General features: G+C 46.8%; 1 protein-coding gene across 1 annotated transcript in view; it reads right to left on the bottom strand.

The window, feature by feature from the left end:
* Nucleotides 1-18198, bottom strand: part of sox5 (SRY-box transcription factor 5) — a gene marked incomplete at both ends in the record, with an annotated part of 79624 nt that extends 61426 nt beyond the window's left edge. The window contains 2 exons of the mRNA XM_079236066.1: nt 6863-7058; nt 18122-18198. Coding sequence (XP_079092192.1) covers nt 6863-7058; nt 18122-18198 — 273 coding nt within the window. The remainder of the gene's footprint in view (nt 1-6862; nt 7059-18121) is intronic.
* Nucleotides 18199-22999: the final 4801 nt, after the last annotated feature.

Genomic DNA, 22999 nt, shown 5'->3' with positions numbered 1-22999 from the left:
GCCTGTCCTGTGTCTAAAGTTTTCACAGTCTTTCACGTGCAGTTTAATGACCTTTGGAAATCATACATTGATTCCTAAATTCCTTATTGTGAACCTTGTAATTCTTTTTAGTTATGACTTCATTTGGACGCTATCTCTGTCTCATGACTTAGTGACATCACTTGAAACCTCCGGTACACATAACCAGACAGTAAAGTTGGACACATCCTGTAATCAGCAGTTTAACATTTGAAACAAATGATGAACTCGTTGTAATGTCCTTCTATGATTAATTGTTTTTTTTCCCAGGTTGTTTTAAAGGATTGTCTTGATAACGTCGGATGAATAAACTGTCTGCAGCTGACTGGTGAGTAACTTCTGGCGTCTTAATCTTTGACCGAATAAAACCTGTGTTTGTTTGGATAGCCTGCATGATAGACTTAATGCCGGCTGAGCCCAATTAACAGTGACACATGGAGGAGCGGGGGAGGGGGGGGGGGGGGGAGAGGTTACACAGGTGTGTTAGTGTCTTGTGTTGTGCTCTCTAACTACAGAAACAAGGGAGTCAGTCTGTCAGCTCAGCTCTCTGTGGACGGGCGGGTCAATGGTCCACGGGGTTAATCTTTGGCTAATCTCGCCCACAATATGGAGCAAGCCACCTGGGACCGCGGCGCCCGCACACACACACACACACATTTACAGTGCGTGTGTCTGTCTGCGTGCGTGTGTGTGTGGCTACAGGGAGAGACACAGTGGTGCATTCCGGCCGTATTAATGACATTATGGCGTATTAAGGCAGAGATAGTTTTCTCAATCATTAACTCGGCGGCTGCTGGTGGAAGTGGAACTGAACACTGAGATCACAGTCCACGATGACGTCATCTACACCCCGGATGACCCCGGATTCCATTCTTTTCCGTCCTTCAGGTGTGACATTTCTCTTAATAAAAGCATCCAGGAGGAAGAAAACACTCCTCAAGACAAAGTTTCAAATCTGAGGGACCAAAGCCGGGCAGAGGCTTTCAATATTGACCGCGCTTTCATTTGTCAGTGGCCAAACACTGTGTGAGAGGTACAGCAGGACCATTATCACTTGCCGGTTCCCTACACTTCAGTGGCTCTCTCCCTTTGGCGCCGTGTGTTTTCCCCACTCTGAATAAGTCAGCGGCGCTCAATAATTCACTAATTCTCTCCTTCGGCGCATTGCAGCGGAGGGACAGAGTGTGACAGCGATGATACGGCTGTAACAGTCGTACGCATGCGACGGCGGTGACGGAGGCTGCAAAACCCCCCGCCGCCGTCGAGGCCTCCCGCACACTGAGCGGTGCTGATGCTGCGCCGGAGAGGGGGGAGTGGAAAGGGGGGGAAGTGATCTTGTGATCTGAAAGCGCTGAAAGACTTTACTCTTCTCCGCTTACCACCTGACCGAGTTGACGGCTCGACCTGCTCTCGTCTCGCTCCCTCGCTCCCTCGCTGCGTTCCCTTTTCCTCTCCTGCTCTTCAGATTAGGGAAATTCAGACTTCAAATGAGCGGCTTTTGTGATCACAAGTTGCATCAGCGCCGGCACGACGCGCAAAATGATGGAGGGAGAAAGAGGGAGGGAAGGAGCGCAAGTGGGTAGAAGTCAAAGAAAGAGAGGAAGAAAAGGGGAAGGAATGAGAGAGAGAGAGAGAGAGAGGTGATGTTATTAGAGGAAATGAGAGAGCGGGGTGACAGAGAGATACATGGAGAGAGAGAGAGAGAGAGAGGCAGGCATCTTGAAGGCAGCGGTCACACCTGTCACATCCCATTTATCTAATCCAGCGCCTACTTAAAAACAGCCGCACTCTTTCTTTCGAGAAAGATGTCGCGCAAACAAAACAAACAGAGTAAGAATACGGGGGGTGTGGGGGTAGAGACGGGGGGGCAAGAGGGGGAGGGGTGAAGGGGGTTGTCGGATCTCTCGGGCGCCGTTTTGCGAAATCTGATGTCATCTCACCGCGTTCAACAATGAAGGTCATTTCCAAATCAAGGGGAATTAGCAGGGAGCCGGGGCTCCTTCAAAAGATCTGGTAAATTAGCGCCCGTGACATTATTCATGTGTGAAGTCAGACAGACGGCCTTATCCCGGAGGCAACTTAGATGGCTTATGTTTTTTTTTTCTTCTTCTTTCTTCTTCCCCATCAACCTCCCAGCCTTTAATCCACGTGCCCTGCTGACATTCTCACCCTGGCGATTTGGCGAAGTCCAAGACAGAGAGGGATCAAAAACACAGGACCGACCTTTATAATGTAGACGGGTGTCACTCCGCGTGAAAAGCGCCGCCACGAGCTGCGGGAAAAACTGCGGAAAAACTTTTCTCATCAACATGCATTTATTCAGAAGTACAAACGTAAATTCTGGATACTGTAAACTGTTCGTGCCCTCCTCTCAGGGTTTTTTGTTTTTTTTCCAGCCATTTCTGTGCGTACATGTGTGACACTGTGAGTGCACATAGCCTGTAGGTGTGTGTGTTAATGTGCGAGTGCCTGCATATATGTATTTATATGCACTGGATGTGGCAGGCTGGCAGTGTGGGCGGTTCTGCCTTTAGTTTGCAGATGTCAATTCTCTTCCAAAATGACTGGAACAAAGTAAAAATTGCGCCTCACTCTCTTTATCCTTTTACTGCCTCTGCAATGGAACCGAATTAAACAACTTTTGTCTTCTTAAGCTCATCTGTGAGGGGAGGTTGGTTTAAAAACACGTAACTCTTGCCAGAAAAAGAGGGGGGGAAAACAACAAACATCCAAATGCTATTTTTTTTTCTCCTACAGCCAGCACAGATGCCGCCGTTCATGTTCCTCTTCTTCTTCCCTTCCCTCCTTCTCTGTTGCCCAACAGAAGAAACTCTCCCTCTCTCCTCTCTCTCTCTCTCTCTCTCTCTCTCTCTCTCTCTCTCTCTCTCTCTCTGCCTGACATGTCTCGGTCTGTGCAAGGTGTATGTGCGGGTAAAAAAAAAACTAAATAAAAAAAAATATTTGATGCTTGGCGCGTCGTCGCGGATCAAGGCATGGACAATGTGGCAGTGGGAAGAACTGGAAACAGCTGCTCAACTAAAATACTCACACTCACACACACACACACACCAACACACACAAATACACACCGAGAGAATGTCACTGATCACTCCTGCAGGGGGGTAAGGACTTAGCTCTACTGCCAGAGCTGCCAATCTCCTCGACATACACTTAGCACACCTCCGATTACACTGCCAAACACACACACACACACACACACACACACACACACACACACACACATATGCATGCAGCAAATCCCCTTACATGCCACGGCTAAACACAGACACTGTCAGTTCTGACTTCGAGGTCCCTCAGGCTGGGACAAGCATTACGTTTATCCTCCTGTTACAACAATATGGTTGAGCTACTTCGATGGAGACCCCCAAATTCACACACCAAAAAAAGCACCACATGCATAGTTATTGTCAAATTCTATATTTAAACGTATTGTCCGAGAACGACACACTTGGCCTTCTCCTAATCTAAAAACGCGCAGCTGTATTTTCTGTATTTGAAATGGCAGTTGGGCTAAAATGTGCGCCAGTATATTTTACCGCGACCCCTCGCTGTTGACAGGCGAGCGTGTGTTGATTCATTAGTGCATCACTGGCATGAGAAATTAAGTGTGACCACTGTGTCTCAAGACTGCTCAAAGACTGTGTTAAATCTGTCAAATTCACATGCACACACACATAATCACACATAGAAATTGTACACACAAAAAAAAAAGAAAGAGGGGAAGAGAGGGCTCGTAGAGGAAAATGAATTAGAAATAATGCCTGATGAAATATCTTTATAGTTTTCTACCGCGGTGGCGTTAATGAAATAATTAGTGTTTGTCCATTAACACATTTATGAGAGAAGATGCTTGCCTCTGCCTGATGTGAAAACATTTTTTTTTTCTTCACAAGGATGTGCAAAAACACAAACATGAAAACACCAAAAAGAAAGCAAGCAAGATGGAAAGGTATTTTAAATTCTGCACTTGCACCACAGATTAAAAAGGCACACGGTTGTAATAAATCAGACATTTTTCAGATGTGTTTCCTGGGGGATAAAGTAAAAACATCCCGACTAACTCTGCCACATCATAACCGGGATCCGTGTCGATCGGCTGACCTCCCTGAACTAACGCAAAAATCCTTCCCATCAGGCATTTGAACTGAGCCACTCTCAACCAATCAGGGTCCACCGGCACGGCGAGAAACTTTCAATAAAACACCCTTTTAGCTCGACCACATTCATTTGCGTACCATTATGAAAAGCACTATTCTCATCCACAGCCGGGGTTTGCATAAACAGAAATACAAAAAAAAGAGAATAATGTGGCATCTTTCAGCTTTTTAAAATGTGTGTGTGAGTGCTGTTTCTGTTTTTTTTGTTAGTTTTTTTTCTGTGTGTGTGTGTGTGTGTGTGTGTGCAGCTGCAGCAGGCAGGTAAAGCGGCCGGTCCAAAGCCGAGCAGGCAGGCGAGGCAGGCGGGATGAAGAGGTCAGTGTGTAGCTGAGCGCTTCTCCTCAGCCGTGTTAATTTACTACGACAAGATAAAGCTGTAGACCCTCGCCCCCCTCTCTCTCTCCCTCGCTCTCCCCCGCTGCCTCACTTCCAAGTCAACTGGTCGCCGATGAGCCATTTACTCCCCCCCTCCCCTTGTCCCCCCTATCACTTTACGAGAATTGCCCCACTCCCTTTAGAGTCCCACATACACCCCTGCCACGCTGTAAATCTCTCCCTCTCCATTTCTCTTCATCCACTCTTCCCTGACAGTCAGCTGCGAAGGGATTGAAGCTGTAAACCCCTCCCACCATCACCACCAGCACCACCAACAAAAAAAAACTGAACACACATCTTACAACATGCCAAGCAGGCATTCGGATAAGCCCCCATCCCGTCTGCTAGACACACACACACACACACCCTGGCTTGCCACTTCATAAGCCACATCAGCTATTATGCTGCGTATGAGAACCCAACACAAGTCCCACAAACACACACACATCAACGCTGTAAGGATATTTAAGAATGTTTCAGGAGGGGACGGCGATAAAATCAACAATCGATGACATGTTTATATATTTGCGTGAATATAGGAAAAAGATACATCTATTTAAATTAACAAGGAATAATCTAACCACTGTCCACAACAGCAAACAAAAACCTAGAGTGTGTGTGAGTGTGTGTGTGTGTGTGTGTGTGTGTGTGTTTCCGTGCCTGAGCGTTTCCCCCACGGTCCCAGGACTTTGGTTTACAGTCGGCACCTGCCACACATGCAGAGTCCACGGTGGGAGGAGCCTGCAGGCTAATCAGCTGGCTAATTACAGAATTAGCTTTCCATTACAGCTCCTAAGCACTGCTTCATTGTTTTACAGCATGCAGGGCATTTATTGTCAGGATGGGGTGGGGGAGGTCGACGGCTGTTATCGGAGCGCTGCTGTGACAAGGTGTGCATCAAGGTGAGGGCAAGACAGCGATCAAACGCTCACTATTTAGAGTTTTGGTGCGAACACATTTACATTTTAAACAAGACTACATTTTTTAAACGGACGCCCTAAAATGTTAATGACACGTTTCTCGCGGAGGAAAGTCAAGATTCTATTGCGCAGACATGATTTTTAAGAACTAAATAATGCATACCAGCAACACATTATACCCTATGCAGTCACATAATTACACTTATGTACTGAAACATGCATTGTAAATCACACCGCATGTATACAATGTAGAATGAGTCACATGTAGGAGTCGTCTTATAAAAGGCTTGTGTGCCCGAGTGTTTCCTCCACGCATAAAAGGCAGCTGACCCGTCCACCGCGAGGCCCGACGCTAATATTTAACATGAATCTCGCAGAAGATGCAATTTAACTGGACAAAAACACGGGGCTGCGCACAAAATGCACATAGGGGGCGCGTAGATACACAATGTCACACTTCATCCCGAAGAAAATGACTCACTGCAATGGCTCACAATGTTTTTGCAGTCACGCAACGGTGCATCAAATGGGCTCAAGGCGACGAGCGGGTGGCGCGCGCACAAAAGCGGAAAACACGTGCGCACCTAAACAGTAGCCTTGAACTTTCATCCCCCCCCCTCTGGTTCTGAAAAACAAAAATAAAATAATAATAAAAACTCCAGCTCCGAGCGCCAAACTGCTTTTCACACACAGAGAAAGTCTTTCTGCCTCTTTAGAAAACTCACTCTTTTCATGTGTGAATCACCAAAACATACATTTTGTTTCCACATTGTTGGCTTTGTGCTCGGGGTTTAAAAGGTGACTCTTAGCCACCATTAGAGGAGTAAACAACATACCAAAGTCAAAGACGCGTTGTGGATCCAGACTGTATGAAGCCTTCGTTCTGTTTTCAATAAGCAGAATAATTACCGACTGCTTGTCTCGAAATTATTTTAAGCAACACAATTAGAATAATTTTTGTTTCATTCCTAAAACTACGTTATAAGCCAATTTCAGAAAAAAATATTTTTATCATATAAAAACTAAAAGTGGCATTTTTTGACGCAAAGTGGGTGCAAATGGTTAAGAAGGGCTACTAGGAAGTGAACAATTTTACTTGGATCTCTGTATCCATCATTTTTGGCAAATATCTTAAATTTAAAACAATATTGAAAGTTTTCAACCGGGATAAAGTTTCCCAAACAAAACAAAAGTAATGGGACTGCTCTGGGTTTCGAGGCCAAAGCTGAGGCTCAAACCGGTCGGAGACGTCTTCAAACCGGTTTCAAACCCTGAGTCGGCGCTCAAGGCCGCCGTCACCCGCGGGTGGGCGCTCTCGCACACCAACAACAACAAGGACGATCGGACTCAAAAGCCGGCGGCTGTCCTCACCGTGTTGGGGGGGCTGTCCAAGTTGCGGTTTGGGGGCGAGCGAGGGGACACCTTGCCGCAGTAGGAGACCAGGGGGAGGTGGATGACGCCGCCCAGTCCCTCGCTATCCTCATCGTCCATTCGCTGTCTGCTGGTTGCTATGGTTACCTCTCCATCTGTCCCCCCATATGGAGAAGCTGGTCGCTTGGAAGACATCCTGGAAAAAAAGATAGAGAAGAGAGAGAAGGAAAAAAACAAGGGGAAGAGTGAGCAATATTCAAAAGGATGATATAATAGATTATATGATGCATGCTCCTGTAGATGAAACTAGCTTCTGTAAACTCCTGGACAGACTGACTTAGCTTAGCTTGTACCCACTTGGCTGGGTGCTTACTGTACAAGAACCTTCCACAAAGACATCTTTATGTCGCCCCCCCCAGGTATTCACCAAAACCCCAATTCAGCTCATCAACCTGCACCGATTCCCTTTCGTCCCTTTCCTCTGGATTAGTCGACGGAGCTCTCGCAGTGCAAGTCCACACAATCTCCCCTTCAGTCGGTCTGCGAGCAACTCGGCTCCTCGGCAGACCTTCAAACGCACTCTCAGGTCTTACAGTGTGTTTACCACGAGGGGCCATTCAACGTTCACGTCTCCAGAAAGACGGGGCCATTACTGCAAATGGAGCCAGCTTGCACCGGCATTGTGGAGGAAATGACCATGTCTTGACAATGGGCTTTCAGAAGGTAGACACACAGCGGGAAAGAGGCCGGAAAAAAAAAAGAGGAAATAAAAAAATAAAAATAAAAAAAGAGAGCGCGACAGAGGCAGGAGCAGTATGCGCGGTGACAATAATATGTGTTTATGAAAACCTCTGGACAATAGAGGGACTGGAGGGAAATAGCTGGCAACACGAAGGCCCCGCTGTTTGCATTTGTTACCGGGGCTTTGTTCCCTTGAAAAGAAGGAAAAGATATAAAGCCACATCTATTCGGTGAACTCTGTCTCACACAAGGTAAATTTGCCTCCCTGTACTTCAGCTGAATGGATATGCAGTGACTATGCAGCTATAATAGAATTTAATGTGCTTCTCAGCGTCGCCTGAGTGCTTTCAGATGCACTTGTCAGCCTTGAAGCCACTGCGACTATGACCCTGGGTAATAGGCTGCTAAAGCTCAGTCGCACAGAGGCGCCGCATGGCAGGCAGGGGATGGAGGGACGCTGAAAAAAGGGGAAGCGGCCGACGAACGAGAAATCAGCAACAGGCGTCTGACTCTCGGAGTCCGCTCATTCGTTTCTTTCCCCTTTTTATTTCAAAACGTCGCCGTGTCACTTTTCTGCGCGTTCTCACTTTCACCGACGGCGTCTTTACCTCCGCCTTGCTCTCTCCAAGTCTTCCCCTCTCTCTCTCTCTCTGGTAAACTGATTACACTCTTGACTCTATTGGATTTCCTCCGGACTGTACATCTGGCATTGTTCCTCGGAGCGGCCCCCGCCGCTAATTCATTGCTTATTTACCTTATGACAGTGGAAAGGCAAACAATATTGAGTGCTGCTCGCTGGAGGCGCTGAGGCGGAGCGCCGCGCTGAGAGACGTGCGGCGTTACCGCGTCGCGGAGGGAGAGAGGAGGTTGCGGTCAAAATCAAATAAACTCCACTCCAGTGATGGTGGGCAAATTCTTTTTTTTAAATATCAAAAAAGCTCCCCGCCACAATTATGTAATTTAATAAGCGTTAATTGTTTTTGGGGAGAATTTGCCTGCAACGTTCATAGAACTGGCAGATAATCTAATAATTGAGAGCAATTTACAAATTGGTGTTATCATATGCATATTACTGAGAATCTCTAAAATGTTTTCAGGAACACAGTCAAGCATTTTGGTTTTCTTTGCATGTGTCTTTGAGCTTCAATGGGAGTATTCACTTATATAGTACTATACATAAATATGCAGCTGTGGCTATTAAATCAAGAGGTGCACAACCTCAATCTAACCCTCACAGTTATACTCAGGGTTCTGAACGCAGGAGACAAACACCCACACAGGCGGCATATCTTCTTTATCTGTCTATAACGCTGTATCTCCGTAGGCTTGCTCAGCAAAAACTGAGACCCGTAAAGATTTCCTATTTGTTTCAATGACAAAAGACTCCAGAGATTAACCCGCTATCATGAAATCCAATTCATATTAACACTGTGATCGCCTCGTGATAACATTTATGATACTGCTGATAGAATGACTTAGGAGAAAGAAGTGTGTGTCCCAATCCTATATGAGGCGCAGGCCCAGCTGTACAAACTACACACACACACACACACACACACACACACATACATGTGCATACATAGAACAGAGGCCCGAACACTGCAGGTCTGTCTTCATCACTGCCTGTTTACTTTACCTCCTTTCACTCTCTCACACTGGGGCCTTTTGTTTCAGACGCACTCACACACACACACACACACACACACACACACACACACACACACACACACACACACACCGCCCCTTGTGTCCTGTGCACACCTTCTCCTGGTCGTAACCCTAACGAACTGACCCGGGGTCAGCTTTGGAGCCTCTCACCTCACCGAAGTTGCACTTTGGCTCGGGGGCCGCAGAAACGTCGACGTGCGAGTGAGGATTTTATTTTTGGGGATTTTACTTTAGCAACTTTATTATCCGTCATTTAACCGCGGTGGCCACGCTGACGGATCTCGACGGGCAGACCGCAGTTAGACATTAACACGGGAAAAAAACAACACGGATATCTCGTAACTCGCGGGCCAAAGAAAACTCTTCTCTCCTCGAAAAGAAAACAACAGTGGCAAACATTTCATCATGCTTCATGTTGTTTTCCCCCCTTCTTTTGCTCCTCTTCCTCTTCACACCCATCCACCCCTCCCCATACTACTACTTCCTCAGAGGTGGGTGCCTGTGAATGGGGAGGCCGTTCACAGCTCCTCTCCGGCTATAAAAAAAAAAAAAATCCCCTCTCTCCCCTCCCGTTTGCCTTTGAAGTCGAATTACTACACAATTGGGCACGGCGGGTGTGCAGGTTACTTCATTTAAAGTTTGGCTGTCATGCCGGCGGAGACCTGGACGAGACCCGCAGGAGGAAGCCGCTTGGAAAGAGCGGAGCGACGCGAGGATTAAACAAAAAAGAAAAGATGAGGTCCCGTAGAGGAGATAAATTTCATCGGCGTAATCACAGATCATTAGCATAATGTCCCCCCGTCCAGCAACGGCAAGCAGCTCACTCCAAACACAGTCGTGGACTTAATACATGCGCGCATGCTGCTGGGCCTTTTCCACAAGGAAATGTCTCAAATGACATAACACCAGTGCAACAAACATAGCAGTGGGTTTTATTTTCTTTCATTTCCAAGCAAAATGAATAAGTAAAATCCAAAGAAACGCATTTCTAATGTGCCGTTTGTCTCTTCTGCCAACCAAACTCTTATTACAGGAACCCCCCCCCCCACACACACACACACACACACACACACACACACGCAACCGTGCACACGGTGAGAGCGCTAAGCTGAGATTAGAGCGCCACTTCCCCTTGGCTTTTTGATGATTAGCGGCTCCTCAGTTAAGTCCCTCTCATATCACATATGTCCACTGCCGCTAAGTCACTAATCGGACAGCGAGGCGCGTCCATTAACGGGCCGAATAATCGCCGCGGACGGTGGTTAACCGACTCCTGGCCTTGGCTTACTGTAATCAACGCACAGCCATTTCGCGTTGGCACGTCAGCAGCCGCACGCTTACGCTGGCGAAAGCGTGTTTAAATACAGGCGGCGGGCTTACGAGAGAGAGGATGCTCACACGCGCAGGAATCGGATGAATTAAGCAAAAATATAATACAAATGGGGGCAAAGATTGATTTCAGCTTTACTGAAGGGTGAGAGAAAGACAAAACAGGCACACACACACACACAGACACACACACACCCGGGTTCTCTCGCTCTGTGTGTCTGGCTGCTAACATAATCATGCTGCTAACTGCTCTTGTTAACTACTCTACTCCGAACAAGCTTTCAGGGAGCGTGGGAGCCTCCTCTGGAGAATTCCACAGTAAAGTGTGTGTGCGCGCGCTTCTGTGTCTGCATGTGTGTGTGTGTGTGTGTGTGTGTCTGTGTGAGCCTCGCTTTAAATTACCACTCATTATTTCAACCACTGCACTGTACATTCAGTCGAATCCTGTAGTAAAAGTAAGCACGGCGGCTAATTCCAAAGTGCTGTCGGGAGTCAAAGTGACATTTGTTTTTTTTGTTTTGTCTCTTTTTTTGTGTGTTTTTTAATCCCCCCCCCCCCCCTCCCACCACCTTGTGACTGCTGAGAAGTGCCTGCCTGTCACTCAGGTCTATTTGAGAGGAAACGCAAGCTACCTTTGAAACGCTTCTCTGAGGGAATGGAAGGGCATATCAAAATAGTTGAGCGCAATGTGCCTTTCAGATAAGGCACCCGGGGCGCTTTGCCTCGGAGGAGCCGACCGCAACATTTACATCCGTATGACACCTCAGGCGGGAATTTAAACAAATGTTTTCCCCCGTGTCGCGCTATCACTCGCTTTATTGCCATCGCTTTCTCTTTTTTTGCCCTCCTCTTCTTGTCTCCTCTGTCCTTTTTCTCTCTCTCTCCCTCCCTCTTTGCTACATTTGCCATTCCTTGTCTCAGCTTTCAAAACTCCGTCTCTTTCCGTCTCCATCCCTCCGTCACACTCTCTTGAACTTATTTTAACACCGTCGTCTGTCCTCCTGCTCTCTCCCTCTCTCTGTCTGTCGCCCGGTGTTGTCTTACTCACTGTTCCCTCTTTACACAATCAGCTGTTTGTAAGAATGTCGCTCCATCTCTCCTCCCTCTCCCCCTTCTTCCCCCCGTGCAGACTCTTAAGGATATTGCCTAATATCTATTTATAGGCTGTCCTTTTGAACAGTGGGAAGACTGGGGCAGCAACATAGAGGAAAGGCTAAGATGGAGGGATGAAGATTAAAAGAGGGAAGCCCTGGAAGAGTTGGTCAATGATGTTACTTTTCCCCTCAGTGTGGCTCCACTGGGTTTTGATATTCTTGTGAGACATTATAATGTATTGATTGGACTTTAAAAGCATAAAAGTAATCGTTTTTTACGTTCTCCTCTCCCACATTCTGGTATAGAAACGAAAACCAAATGTTCAGAGTCCATATGGGCAAAAGAGCAGATTATTTTAAACGATTTTCCAAAGATGTTTGGACATGAAGTGTGACCGTAACGTCGTAAAGCCCAAATGTTCTGGCTGTTAGCGTTGAAGCAAAACACTGTTAAATGCTGGATTTTCCCTGATGACTTTCTCCACTGTAAACGCTGTGTACACAGGGAGAGAATGTGAACACAGCTCCTGCCTGTATAATAATCACACAGTCATGTACACACAGACACACCCTGACACACACACACACACACACACATACACAAAGGCGCAGACACACACTCAGCATCACGCACACAAAGCATCCTCTGTGAGGTGCCCTAAATCGGCGGCTGACAGCCCAAACCCTGTTTCCTGTCCAGCTTAACCACAAAAGGCAATAACACACAACCTAATGTCACCGCTGTTAATCACACACACACACTGGAGAGACAGTCATGTGTTGTGTGTGTGTGTGTGTGTGTGGGTGTGGGTAGAGAAAGCAAACGGGGGGGGGGTGGGCGCAAAAGACCTGAGCTCAAACTCATGCGGCCTCTGGGACTACCTCTCTCTCTCTCTCTTCCTCCCTCTCTCACCCGTTCATCCACCCGGAGCTTTAGTCACCAGCGAGGCATCGCTCCACATACTTTCCTTGTCATGTTTTCGGCTATTTTTCCCCTCTTTAAAAAATGTTATGTCTTTACACTGAGTCACCAGACGACGTGATCATCGCTGACATTTCAGAACGGCGGAAAGGTTGGAGAAAGGATAAGTGACAGAGGGAGGGAAGGAGGGAGGGAGGGAGGGAAGGAAAGGGAAGACAGTTTGTTTCGCTTGTCCATCCATCCATCCATCCATAAACTTTCGGTGGCTTTGTCGTCATCAGTTTAAGGCCGAGTGCAAACAGCTCGTGGGAAAAATCTTGAGTGTTGCTATAGAAGAAGGGAGAAGAGAGGCAGAAGGGCAGTGGGGTAGAGGGGAGGAGGGGAGGAGAAACGAGACAGACGGAGAGGAAAAGTGCATCCGGTGGACGGCGGCCCCGCTCCCCTGGTGTTTTGCGAGGGGGAGACGCTGCATAATGTTTATTGAGCGAGGGACAGTGTTTTTCCATTGTTGCGCCAGGCCACTATTTGTGCTGCGTTTGTTAAGCAATCCATAACGGAGTCACAACATTTGTCTCACTGTCAGTGACTTGGCCTGCCCTTGTAAACCAGACACACACACACACACACACACACACACACACACACACACACACACACACACACACACACACACACACACACACACACACACAGCTGGCCTCCGTCTTTCGTCCTGCTCTTTGAAACTCTCCCACCTCGGCCCAAATGGTCTCCTCCTTTTTCCTCTGCCACCCCCAGGCCCCGTCTCCCTCTACCTCTCTCTCCCTCTCCCTCTCCCTCTCTCCCTCTCTCTCTCTTCCCTCTCTCTCTCTTCCCTCTCTCTCTCTCCCCTCTCTCCCTCCCTCACTACCTGGAAAGACAGAGGTTTCATTGTGGCGCACTGTGAGGGAGCTCCAAGCCTCTAACACTGTCTCCTATTGTTGATTGGACGGATGGTAAATGGTGTGTGTGTGTGTGTGTGTTTGCGTGTGTGTGTGTGTTTGCGTGTGTGTGTGTGTGTGTGTTTGCGTGTGTGTTTGCGTGTGTGTGTGTGTGTGTATATATGAGAGAAAAGACTAGTGAGTGAGATTAGTGTAAAACAAGATGCCTGAATTGATGGATGGCTGATGAAGAAGAGGAAGAAAAGGAAAAAAGAAGAAAAGGAATGTGAAGTGTGAATCCTGGATAACACACACACACACACACACACACACACACACACACACACACACACACACACACATACACGCCGCTGGAGTTTTCCTGCTCTGTTGACGATGCCTCCACCTGACCTTTGACCCCTACCCTGTAACCTCATGTCATATGACCAGACTCAAGAGAGCCTGGAGGGACACCTCTGTCTGCGTTTTCCACTCTCTCCCTTTCCCAGTCCCGTCTACGACTCCCTCGCCCTCACCCCTTCCTCCCGTACACACCCACTCCTCCTCCCTCCATCCATAAACAACAACAACAAGAACAAATTCAGCCAAATCCCCCCTCCCTTTCTGCTATTGGTTATCAGAGAGGGTCAGCTGATCGCACCGTGGTGGGAGAGAGTTGGAGGGCCGAAGGGGGAGGGTGGGAGTGTGCTGAGAGAGGGGTGGAAGTGGGGGGGCTTTAGCATTCTCCTCTGGTATTTTTCTGTCTGTCGTTCTTTCTTTCCCTTTCTTTCTCTTTGCCCCCCCCACCCCCCTTTTCGCTCCGTGGATGGAGACACGGTTATCAAGGCTCTCTGGGGACAGACAATATGGCCCAGACAATGGCCTCCAGTCCGAGGTGGTGGTGGTGGGAGAGAGAGGGAGAGAACGAGGGAGAGAGAGGGAGGCCGGGACAGGGCCACAGGGGAAGAGAGGGGCAGAATGGCGCATTAGTTTGCAAAGCACGGACACTCCACTCAATTACTCTACTCGCTCCCTCCCTCTCTCTCCCTTCACACACACACACACACACACACACTCACACGCACGCACACTCTCTCCGTTCTCAAACACACACACCACTTTAATCTCGCCCTTTTAAATGAAGTACAGAGACACTCACACTGGAAGCAGCACTGCTCACTTCAATTGGAAACAAGTTTTTTTTTTATCAGAATCCACAAGAATTTCTCCCTTAAAAAAAAAAAAAAAACGGTCCATACTACAAATAACTACAAATAAACAGCAGCGGTGGAGATTTAGCGAAAGCAGCAGAAGCACATTGTACAAAGTCACACTCTGGCGTTCGAGATTTCTTCAGCACATTATTATACTCCAAGTTTTAAAAGTAAAAGGTGCTCCTCATGCAGAACGGCCTCCAATGTTTTATTCTTATAATAATGAATAATAATCACTTGTGTCATATTACTGTTTTAGGTGATTCATGTGGAGCCAATTTCAAATACTTCATATTTTGACGAGTGCGTTGATCTAAATTGACACCTCATAATTCTTAAGTTGATCATTGCTTTGTATTTAAAATGTTCAATTGCAGTATTGGCTTTTTAGTAATAAACAAATACAATATTTAGTCGAGGAATCAGTGGAAACACTCAACTAATAATACCGTAAAATCAAACTAAAGTGCGGTGCTTGACTTAATGTACTTATTTACTTTCCACCACTGAAAATAAATCGTCTCTATGAATTGTATTAAAAAAAAAAAAAAGACAGTCTCAGTGGAATTACATGGAATCATTCAGGCTGCTGACACCGTCCTTGTTGCTGAGTGCGAGTCGAGTAACGCTCAAAGTGTTGACACAACCAGTGGCACACACACACACACACACACACACACACACACACACACACACACAAACACACACACACAAACACCCCAATAAACCGAGGGGACAAATGGAGGGGTGTGAAAATCCAGCACTGCCTTAACACCACATCGACAGAGACCTCTTCCTCTTCTCCCCCCCTCCTCCTCCTCTTCCTCCTCCTCCCCCACCGCCGCCCCCCCCCTCTTAATCTCTGGCACTTCTCTGTAACCCTGCTTCTTCTCCTGCTCATCGGGGAGGAATGTGTCACTTTGACCGCATCACCCCCTTCCTCTCTCCATCCTCCATCTCCCCTCTTATGTCTCTCGGCTGTGCTTTGGTTGCTTTGGCTTCCTCCCCGCGTCTCTCCCCGTGTGTGTCTTTCCTCTGTGTTTCTGTTTGAGCGAACAGATGAGGCCGTGTTAGCGGAGGCAGTCTGCTTCCAGTGTTTTCAGCTCCGGCTGGAAATTGTGAAACGCGCTCGCAGAAAAGCAAAGAGCGGTTGGAATCGTAATGAAGACGTAATTTGTAATATAAATGTTGAATTGTGAAATAATGTGAATCACAGAGGATTGACGCCGTGGCAAAGCATGAGGTGCGTTTGAAAACGGAGAATCAAGAAGAGATATGAAACCAAATCACAAGACTTTTGTTGGCTTAAATAAAATGAAATATTTAAAATATATATGTGTAAGCCTCGAAGTAGGTAACTCATATGCAGCAACAAATTAAGAAAACTCAAAGATGTCAGTTGTGATTCCTCACCTTTTTTCAGACACAATCTCTCCGAAAAACTCAGACAAACTCATCTTCCTTGGCTATTTCCAATCAAAAACCCGCCGCATTTTTTGACATCAATGTGATTTAGGGAGAAAAGAAGGAGGAGAAGAAAAAGTGTGAACAAGTGTTGGGTGGAAGTAGAAGGAGAGGAAGAAGTGCGAGAGGGCGACGGGATGAAAAAGAAAAGCTCGGGTGAAGGAGGCGAGCGGACACTTACAGAAACGCAGGAACCGAGAGCATCGCGACCACCGAGGCTGGAGAGCACACACACTGGCTGCTCACACACACTCCGCTCCGCAGAGAGACTAGTGCTCGACACACACACACAGGAAACACACACACGCACGCACACGTGCACGCGCACGGAAGGGAAGATACCCCTCTCTCGCTCACACACACACACACACACACACACACGGCCAGAGCCACAGTGATGGAGTGCATTACTGGAAAGCAAGAGTTTTAAGCGCTCTCCTCCTAAGTCATTGTAATCCCTGCATTTATCTCCATACATTCTGCTTTTGGGTGTAATCCTTTAAATTTTTAATTCCTACTAGCTGTTGTTATCTTTTTATTTTTTCCCCCTCTCTCTCCTTAACCACTTTGCCGGATTGAACGGTTTATTAAAAACACGTTTTCGCTACGTCTAAATGTGTTCTTAATTCAAAGGGGGCCCCTGAACCCACCACCACCACCACCGCCACACCGACCCCACCGACCCCACCGACCCCAGTTTATCTCGGAACAAAAGATTAGTTTCATCGGGGGCAAAACAGAGCGCTACTTTAATGCAATAAAAGTCAAGCAGGAGAAGGGCGAGAGAGGCGCGTGTGTGTGTGTGTGTGTGTGTGTGTGTGTGTTAGTATTAAAACGCTGGGTATTATAACATAATCTGTCTCTCACAGCATTAGCATCAAACGGCCATTATTCCACCGGCAAAAGCCACTTGTGTTGACAGTGTCGGCGAGAGGGCAAGGGTTCGCACCTCTAAATGAAGCAGGCCCGCACAAACATCAGAGGGGCACAGTGAGATTAACATTAGCATAAGGCAAGAAAAAAACAACAACAACAACACCACCACCATGGAGATTGACAATAGGATTACTGTGGGATTGCATGTATTGAATTTGGATTAAGTGAAAAAATAAATTGCAAAATAAGTCAATTTCAAACGACGAGGCTGAGCGGGAGGGCAGGGTGTAAAGCATTTCCAATTGGGGTTGGAGAAGTCGTTCATTTTGGTTGTTTTTCTGAGCGTCTAAAAATGAAGGCATGTCTTTACATAATTGTGACTTGTTGAATGCACCGAACGGCGGCGTATAAATAGCTGACAGGGTAAAGCAGAAGTGAATAAAGTTGTGGTGAGAAGTGGAGATGAGATGAGAGGAGGGGATCTCACATTCGGACTTTGACACAAACTCTCTTTTTTTTTTCTCTTCACACACTCACACACACACACACACACACCAACACTGTTTTACGCAGTTTGTCTATGGAGGTATTGAACTGAATCAACACAACTTCAGTCAGGGGGGGGACAGAGGAGGAAAAGTGGGACGATTGTGTTACTTCTGGGGAGGAAAAACAACATATGAACACACACAAAAACACACACACACACACACACGTTTATGTAATGCCTGCTTTACCTCGGCTTTGCATATGGTATCTCTCCCAAAAGAATAGAAGTCAATCATCAACTCTTCTTTACCGTCTCTGACTCTGTCACACACACACACACACACACACACACACACACACACACTCTCCAGCCCCAAACTCAGCCGACTCGCTGAGACACTTCACATGCTTCACACACAGAGACCGAGTCCTCTCTCCACACACATGCCTCTCTCCTCTCTGTCCCGCTCCGTCCTGTCCTCTGTCTCCGTCATCTCTACGTGAGCGTGTGTATGTTTTTTGCGTGTGTGTGTGTGTGTTGTGTGAGAGAAAGCGTCACGTACCTGTTACACTCCTGAGGTAGCTCAGGCTCAGTGAGCATGCTGGAGTAAGGGTCCGTCGCTCTTGTCAACAACAACATAAAACAGTCCCACAATGCTCAGATGAACAAGGTAAGTCTCCCAAAAACAAGACGGGATAGAAGTGATCCTTCAACCTCTCTCTCACACACTGCTGATTCTCTCTCTCTTTCTCTCTCTCGCTCTCTCTCTGTGTGTTCCTCTCAGTCTCTCTACTCACACACTTTCAGCCTTACACCCTCCCTCCCTCACTCACTCTCTCTCTCTCTCTCTCTCTCTCACTCACTGCCTCTGTCCCTCCTCTTCTCCCTCCCTCGCTGTAAGCTGTGAGATCTAGGCTCAGCTCTTAAAGGGCCAGCAGCAGAGCCTCTTCATCTGTCGCTCGCTCAGTGTGTGTGTGTGTGTGTGTGTGTGTGTGTGTGTGTGTATGTGTGTGTGTGTGTGTGTGAAAGAAAAGGGGAGGGGCCATTTGACCATAGGGCTCATCACTCCCGAGTGCAAATGCACAGCAGTGCTGCCCCCTTCCTCAAGTCCATCTCTCCCTCTCTCTTTCTCACACACACACACACACACACACACACACACACACACACACACACACACACACACACACACACACACACACACACACACACATACCCTTGGTTTTCACACACTCAGACAACAGTCAGAGATCATGTAGACACACTTCAGGGTGATAAGACCACAGCAAGCCCCCATACATACCCTTTATTAAGCAACAGGAAGGGAATAATCAATAGGAGGTGAACCACAGTGAACTATGGGAAGCACACAGGGTTTTAAGAGTGTTGTTTTCCTTTATCACAAATAGAAATACATATCATTAAACATTACTTAAGGAGATAAATACTTATTTTTTCGAGTTTTCTACAGCTTTCTTTGGATTAAGGCTGCAATGCAGGTGACGTCGTGAAATTGACAAAGCAAATTCTCCACTCTGAGACGCTCAAACCCGCAGATATTTGGAATTGTTTTGATCGCTCTTATTTCTAGCGCGATCAAGCTCTACTATAGACTTACTGTTCCAGCCTGACGTACAGTCGGGCTGCACGTTACCACATATTTCCGAATGCTCTGCGCTCACCCGCGCTAAATTGGTTAACTTGTGTTGTTCCAGCCTCTTTTACTGGCCCTTTGGTTCCACTGTTGTCCGCAAAGTGAAGCTGTTGTGCTCCACTTTGACACGTAGCATGCTCTTCACATGATTGGCTCCGCTGACAGAGTAAAGTAACAGAACAGTGGTCGTAAAACGAGCCTTGACACAAGATTAATACGAGGCATCCGGAGCTGGAAAAGTTCTGAATGAACCGCTGCACTGTCCCAAAGGGTTCAAACTCATTTCTATGCCAGTGCGTGACTACGTGTTATTACCACTTGCTGATTGTCATAATGATCGGACAATACACGTTTAGAGAAATCGAGAATTCCTGCTTCCAAGAAGAAGAAAAACATAGAAAAACATACTAACTGATTATTAAAAGCCTGCATTGTTCGCTAATAGGAATTCATCCATCTCTTTCCACTTAATTCCCTACCCACTCCCGTCTTTACATGCAGTTATTCTAATACGTGTAGCTATTAGTTTGAATAGAATGTTTTCTCTATGCTTTTCTGTATTAGTGCAGGACAATGACAAGGACGAGCCATTCAGGTGTGATGCACATCATCCGGCCGACGGGGATCTTTTTTTTTTTCTTCTTCTTCATGGCCATGGTAAAAAAAAAAAAAAAAAAAGAGCTGGAATATGAATGTTTTAACAGACTATAGTTCCTTTTCTTTGTCCCTTTGTTTTGATGCAGCGAGAGGCAGGCATTTGATTCTGCGACATGGAAACGTTTTGTTACAAGAAGACAGCTGAACACTTCCAACAGAACATATGCCGAAGCTCACATGCATGGGCGAGCACACACACACACACACACACACACACACACACACACACACACACACACACACACACACACACACATATACGCACACATACACTGACTGAAACCCTCGGCAATCACACACACCCATTGTGTCATCAGGTGTACGTACAGTAGAGTGCGCGTGCGTGCATGCGTGTGTGTGCGTGCATGTGTGTGTGTGTGTGCGTGTGTGTGTGTGTGAGTGAGAGAGATAGAAAGAAAGAGAGAGTGCATGCTGCTTGTAGCCCATAGTGCTGTCAGTCACTATTAGGGGTGTGTGGTCTACGTGTCACACATACGGCCAATCCAGCTATTGTTCTGGAGAGTGCAGAGAAAAGCAGAGCTGACAGACTGCCACTTCTGTGATACTTTAACACACACACTCAGACACTGACACACACACACACACACACAGACACTGAAACACACACACAGACATGCAGGGGAAAGAGGAGAGAAAGTGAGCCCCTACTGTAGACAAGCACACACCTACTGTATAGTGTCACACACTCAAACACACACACAAAAAAGAAACCTTTGGTGGATAAAACAATCTCACCACATATATTGTGTGACTGTTCTGGACGTTTCAGTTGAATCACACAACGGGAAATTGTTATTTTTCCTTTTAGCACTTTCAGGATTTTCCGTCCCCGTTGGCTTAAAGGTTCTCCAACGCATCATCCCATCGGCATGAACTCTCCCTCGAGCCACCAATCCGGCTTATCAGACGTAGTACATGAGTGCCAATTGTTGTATCTGATGACATCACCGACGTGACCTCACTTGTTGACTATTCCACAGACCTGCCAATCCTCACTGAGTAGTAGATGGTGGAGAGGATGGAGATGTACTGCACTTTTTTTATTTTGGGACCACAGAGCGTGCTGTGTGTTTTTGATCAATGAGAAAGCAACAGGTAGTGGAGCTGAGGCTGAGAGCATCAAGTACCTGATCATAATTAGGTGGGAAACTCTCTCTCTCTCTCTCTCTAACTCTCTCTCTCCTTCTAAAACTCTCTCTCTCCCCATCTAACCCCAGCTCTTTGTGTCAGCCATTCAACAGAGTGTATAGGACTATGTATATGCAGATGTAAGGGCACACACACACATCCAGAGCTCGCTATAAGACAGCAATATGAATGTGTCAATGTCAACAACAATCAGTGGCATTAGTTTTCTATTTTCCTAATCAAATTCAAGGTCAGACGGAGAGAATACTCTGGGAGGGCTAAATCTAATCGCATTCCCCGACTAAATAGGTACCCGATTGGAAACGGCATCTCTCCTTGACCCTGTAAACAGCTGCAAAAGCAATGATAACTTCATTTGTGCATTATAGCTGAGAGAATGGGACCGAGCCTCCTTCCCGTCATGTTTTCAATAGATGTTTACCACGATTAGCATTCGCACAATGGGAATGGCTAAAAGCGGCGCTCTTACTCTTTACTTTGCCACAAACTCATCCGCGGTTCATTCCGCTGTGACAATGGATTATATAGTGGACAAAAGGGGCGGCGCAGAGGTTCAGGCGTAACCAGCCTCTCAGGTGAAAGCCATCATCGGGAGTAAAGAACATGTCGCTGAGGAATATGAATGAACAAGGCCACCGGAGTGCATTGTGCTCGCTGAGAGAACAAGCGGAAAGCAAATGAGAAGGAACTGTTTCACCTGGGCGGGAAACAAAAGGGGCCTGTGAAGTGATACGTAGGTTCTTTAACACAAGCTGTGTTTTTAGTAGGACGAGAGGGAGGCGACACGAGCGAGACGGAGGTATCACAAAGCTGCTAGTATAAGGACAGGATATGCAACACACACACACACACACTCTCTCTCTCTCTCTCTCTCTATCAGAGAGAGAGACAGGAGCATAAAAAATACCCAGAAGGAACGGTAAAAAACACACATATTCATGTTCGATAAAACACACGGTCATTGACGAACACAGGGAAAAAACATGCGGAGAAGCATGCATTTGTACACACACACACACACACACACACACACACACACACACAGTCCATTACAATGAAACCGTTGATGGGAGGCCCCTGTGTCGGGACCCTAACAGCTGTAGTGCATTAGGGGCCGACCATGTGCAGGGGTTAGAGAGAGACCGGCAGTAAACAATCCCCAAAGGCTGAAGACACACACACACACACACACAGTCACACATGTCATCATAACCCACACATTTTCACAAGGATTCACGCAACAAATTATGCAAATGAGGGGACACACACGTCAGACACAATGTGGCAAATCAGTAGTTATGGACCTGAGAGAGTTTTCTGTGGAAGAGCGAGATCACATCTAGAAAATGACATAGTTTACATTTAAATCGGAGAGGAAATGAGCGCGGCTTGTCGAGTATCGCTGGGGTGCCGTGAATCTAAATTCTGCGACGGAGCGGCCAGAAATTTGATGACGTTTTTTTTCTTCTGAATCGTATAGCCATTCACTGCAAGATGAAAACGGTCGGCAATTGCGCTGTGAATGACTGGTTGATATTGGCTGATTATTCAGCGCGCTATGCAGAGGAATTAGCCTCACATTGTTGGTTCCTGCAGTGCACAACTGACGACCAATGGTGATGGTCAGGCCCAGTACAGGAAGAAAGGTAAAAAAAAAAAAGATTTTTAAATCCCACACAACAATATTTCCCCTACTTTAGCCATATGGTATTTGCCGTACATATACTGTCCTCGTCAGTGGATTTAGGTTGTTCAGTTTTCTTAATATCCAAACTTTCCATTATTCTGAGCATCTCTCTGATTTATTTCTGCGGCTCAAAGGCTCAAGTCCCACAGTTTATTCTCCACCTTGGAAACGGCCAACCAGTCCTCGTGGGTACCTGCGGAAATAACTGATTATGTCGGTTTTCTAGGGAGACTCGAATAAATCTCAACTGACTCAACACTTCCAGATTCAAA

The sequence above is a fragment of the Taurulus bubalis genome, assembly GCF_910589615.1.
Source record: "Taurulus bubalis genome assembly, chromosome: 20".
Lineage (NCBI taxonomy): Eukaryota > Metazoa > Chordata > Actinopteri > Perciformes > Cottidae > Taurulus > Taurulus bubalis.
This window is presented reverse-complemented; position numbering and strand designations above follow the sequence as displayed.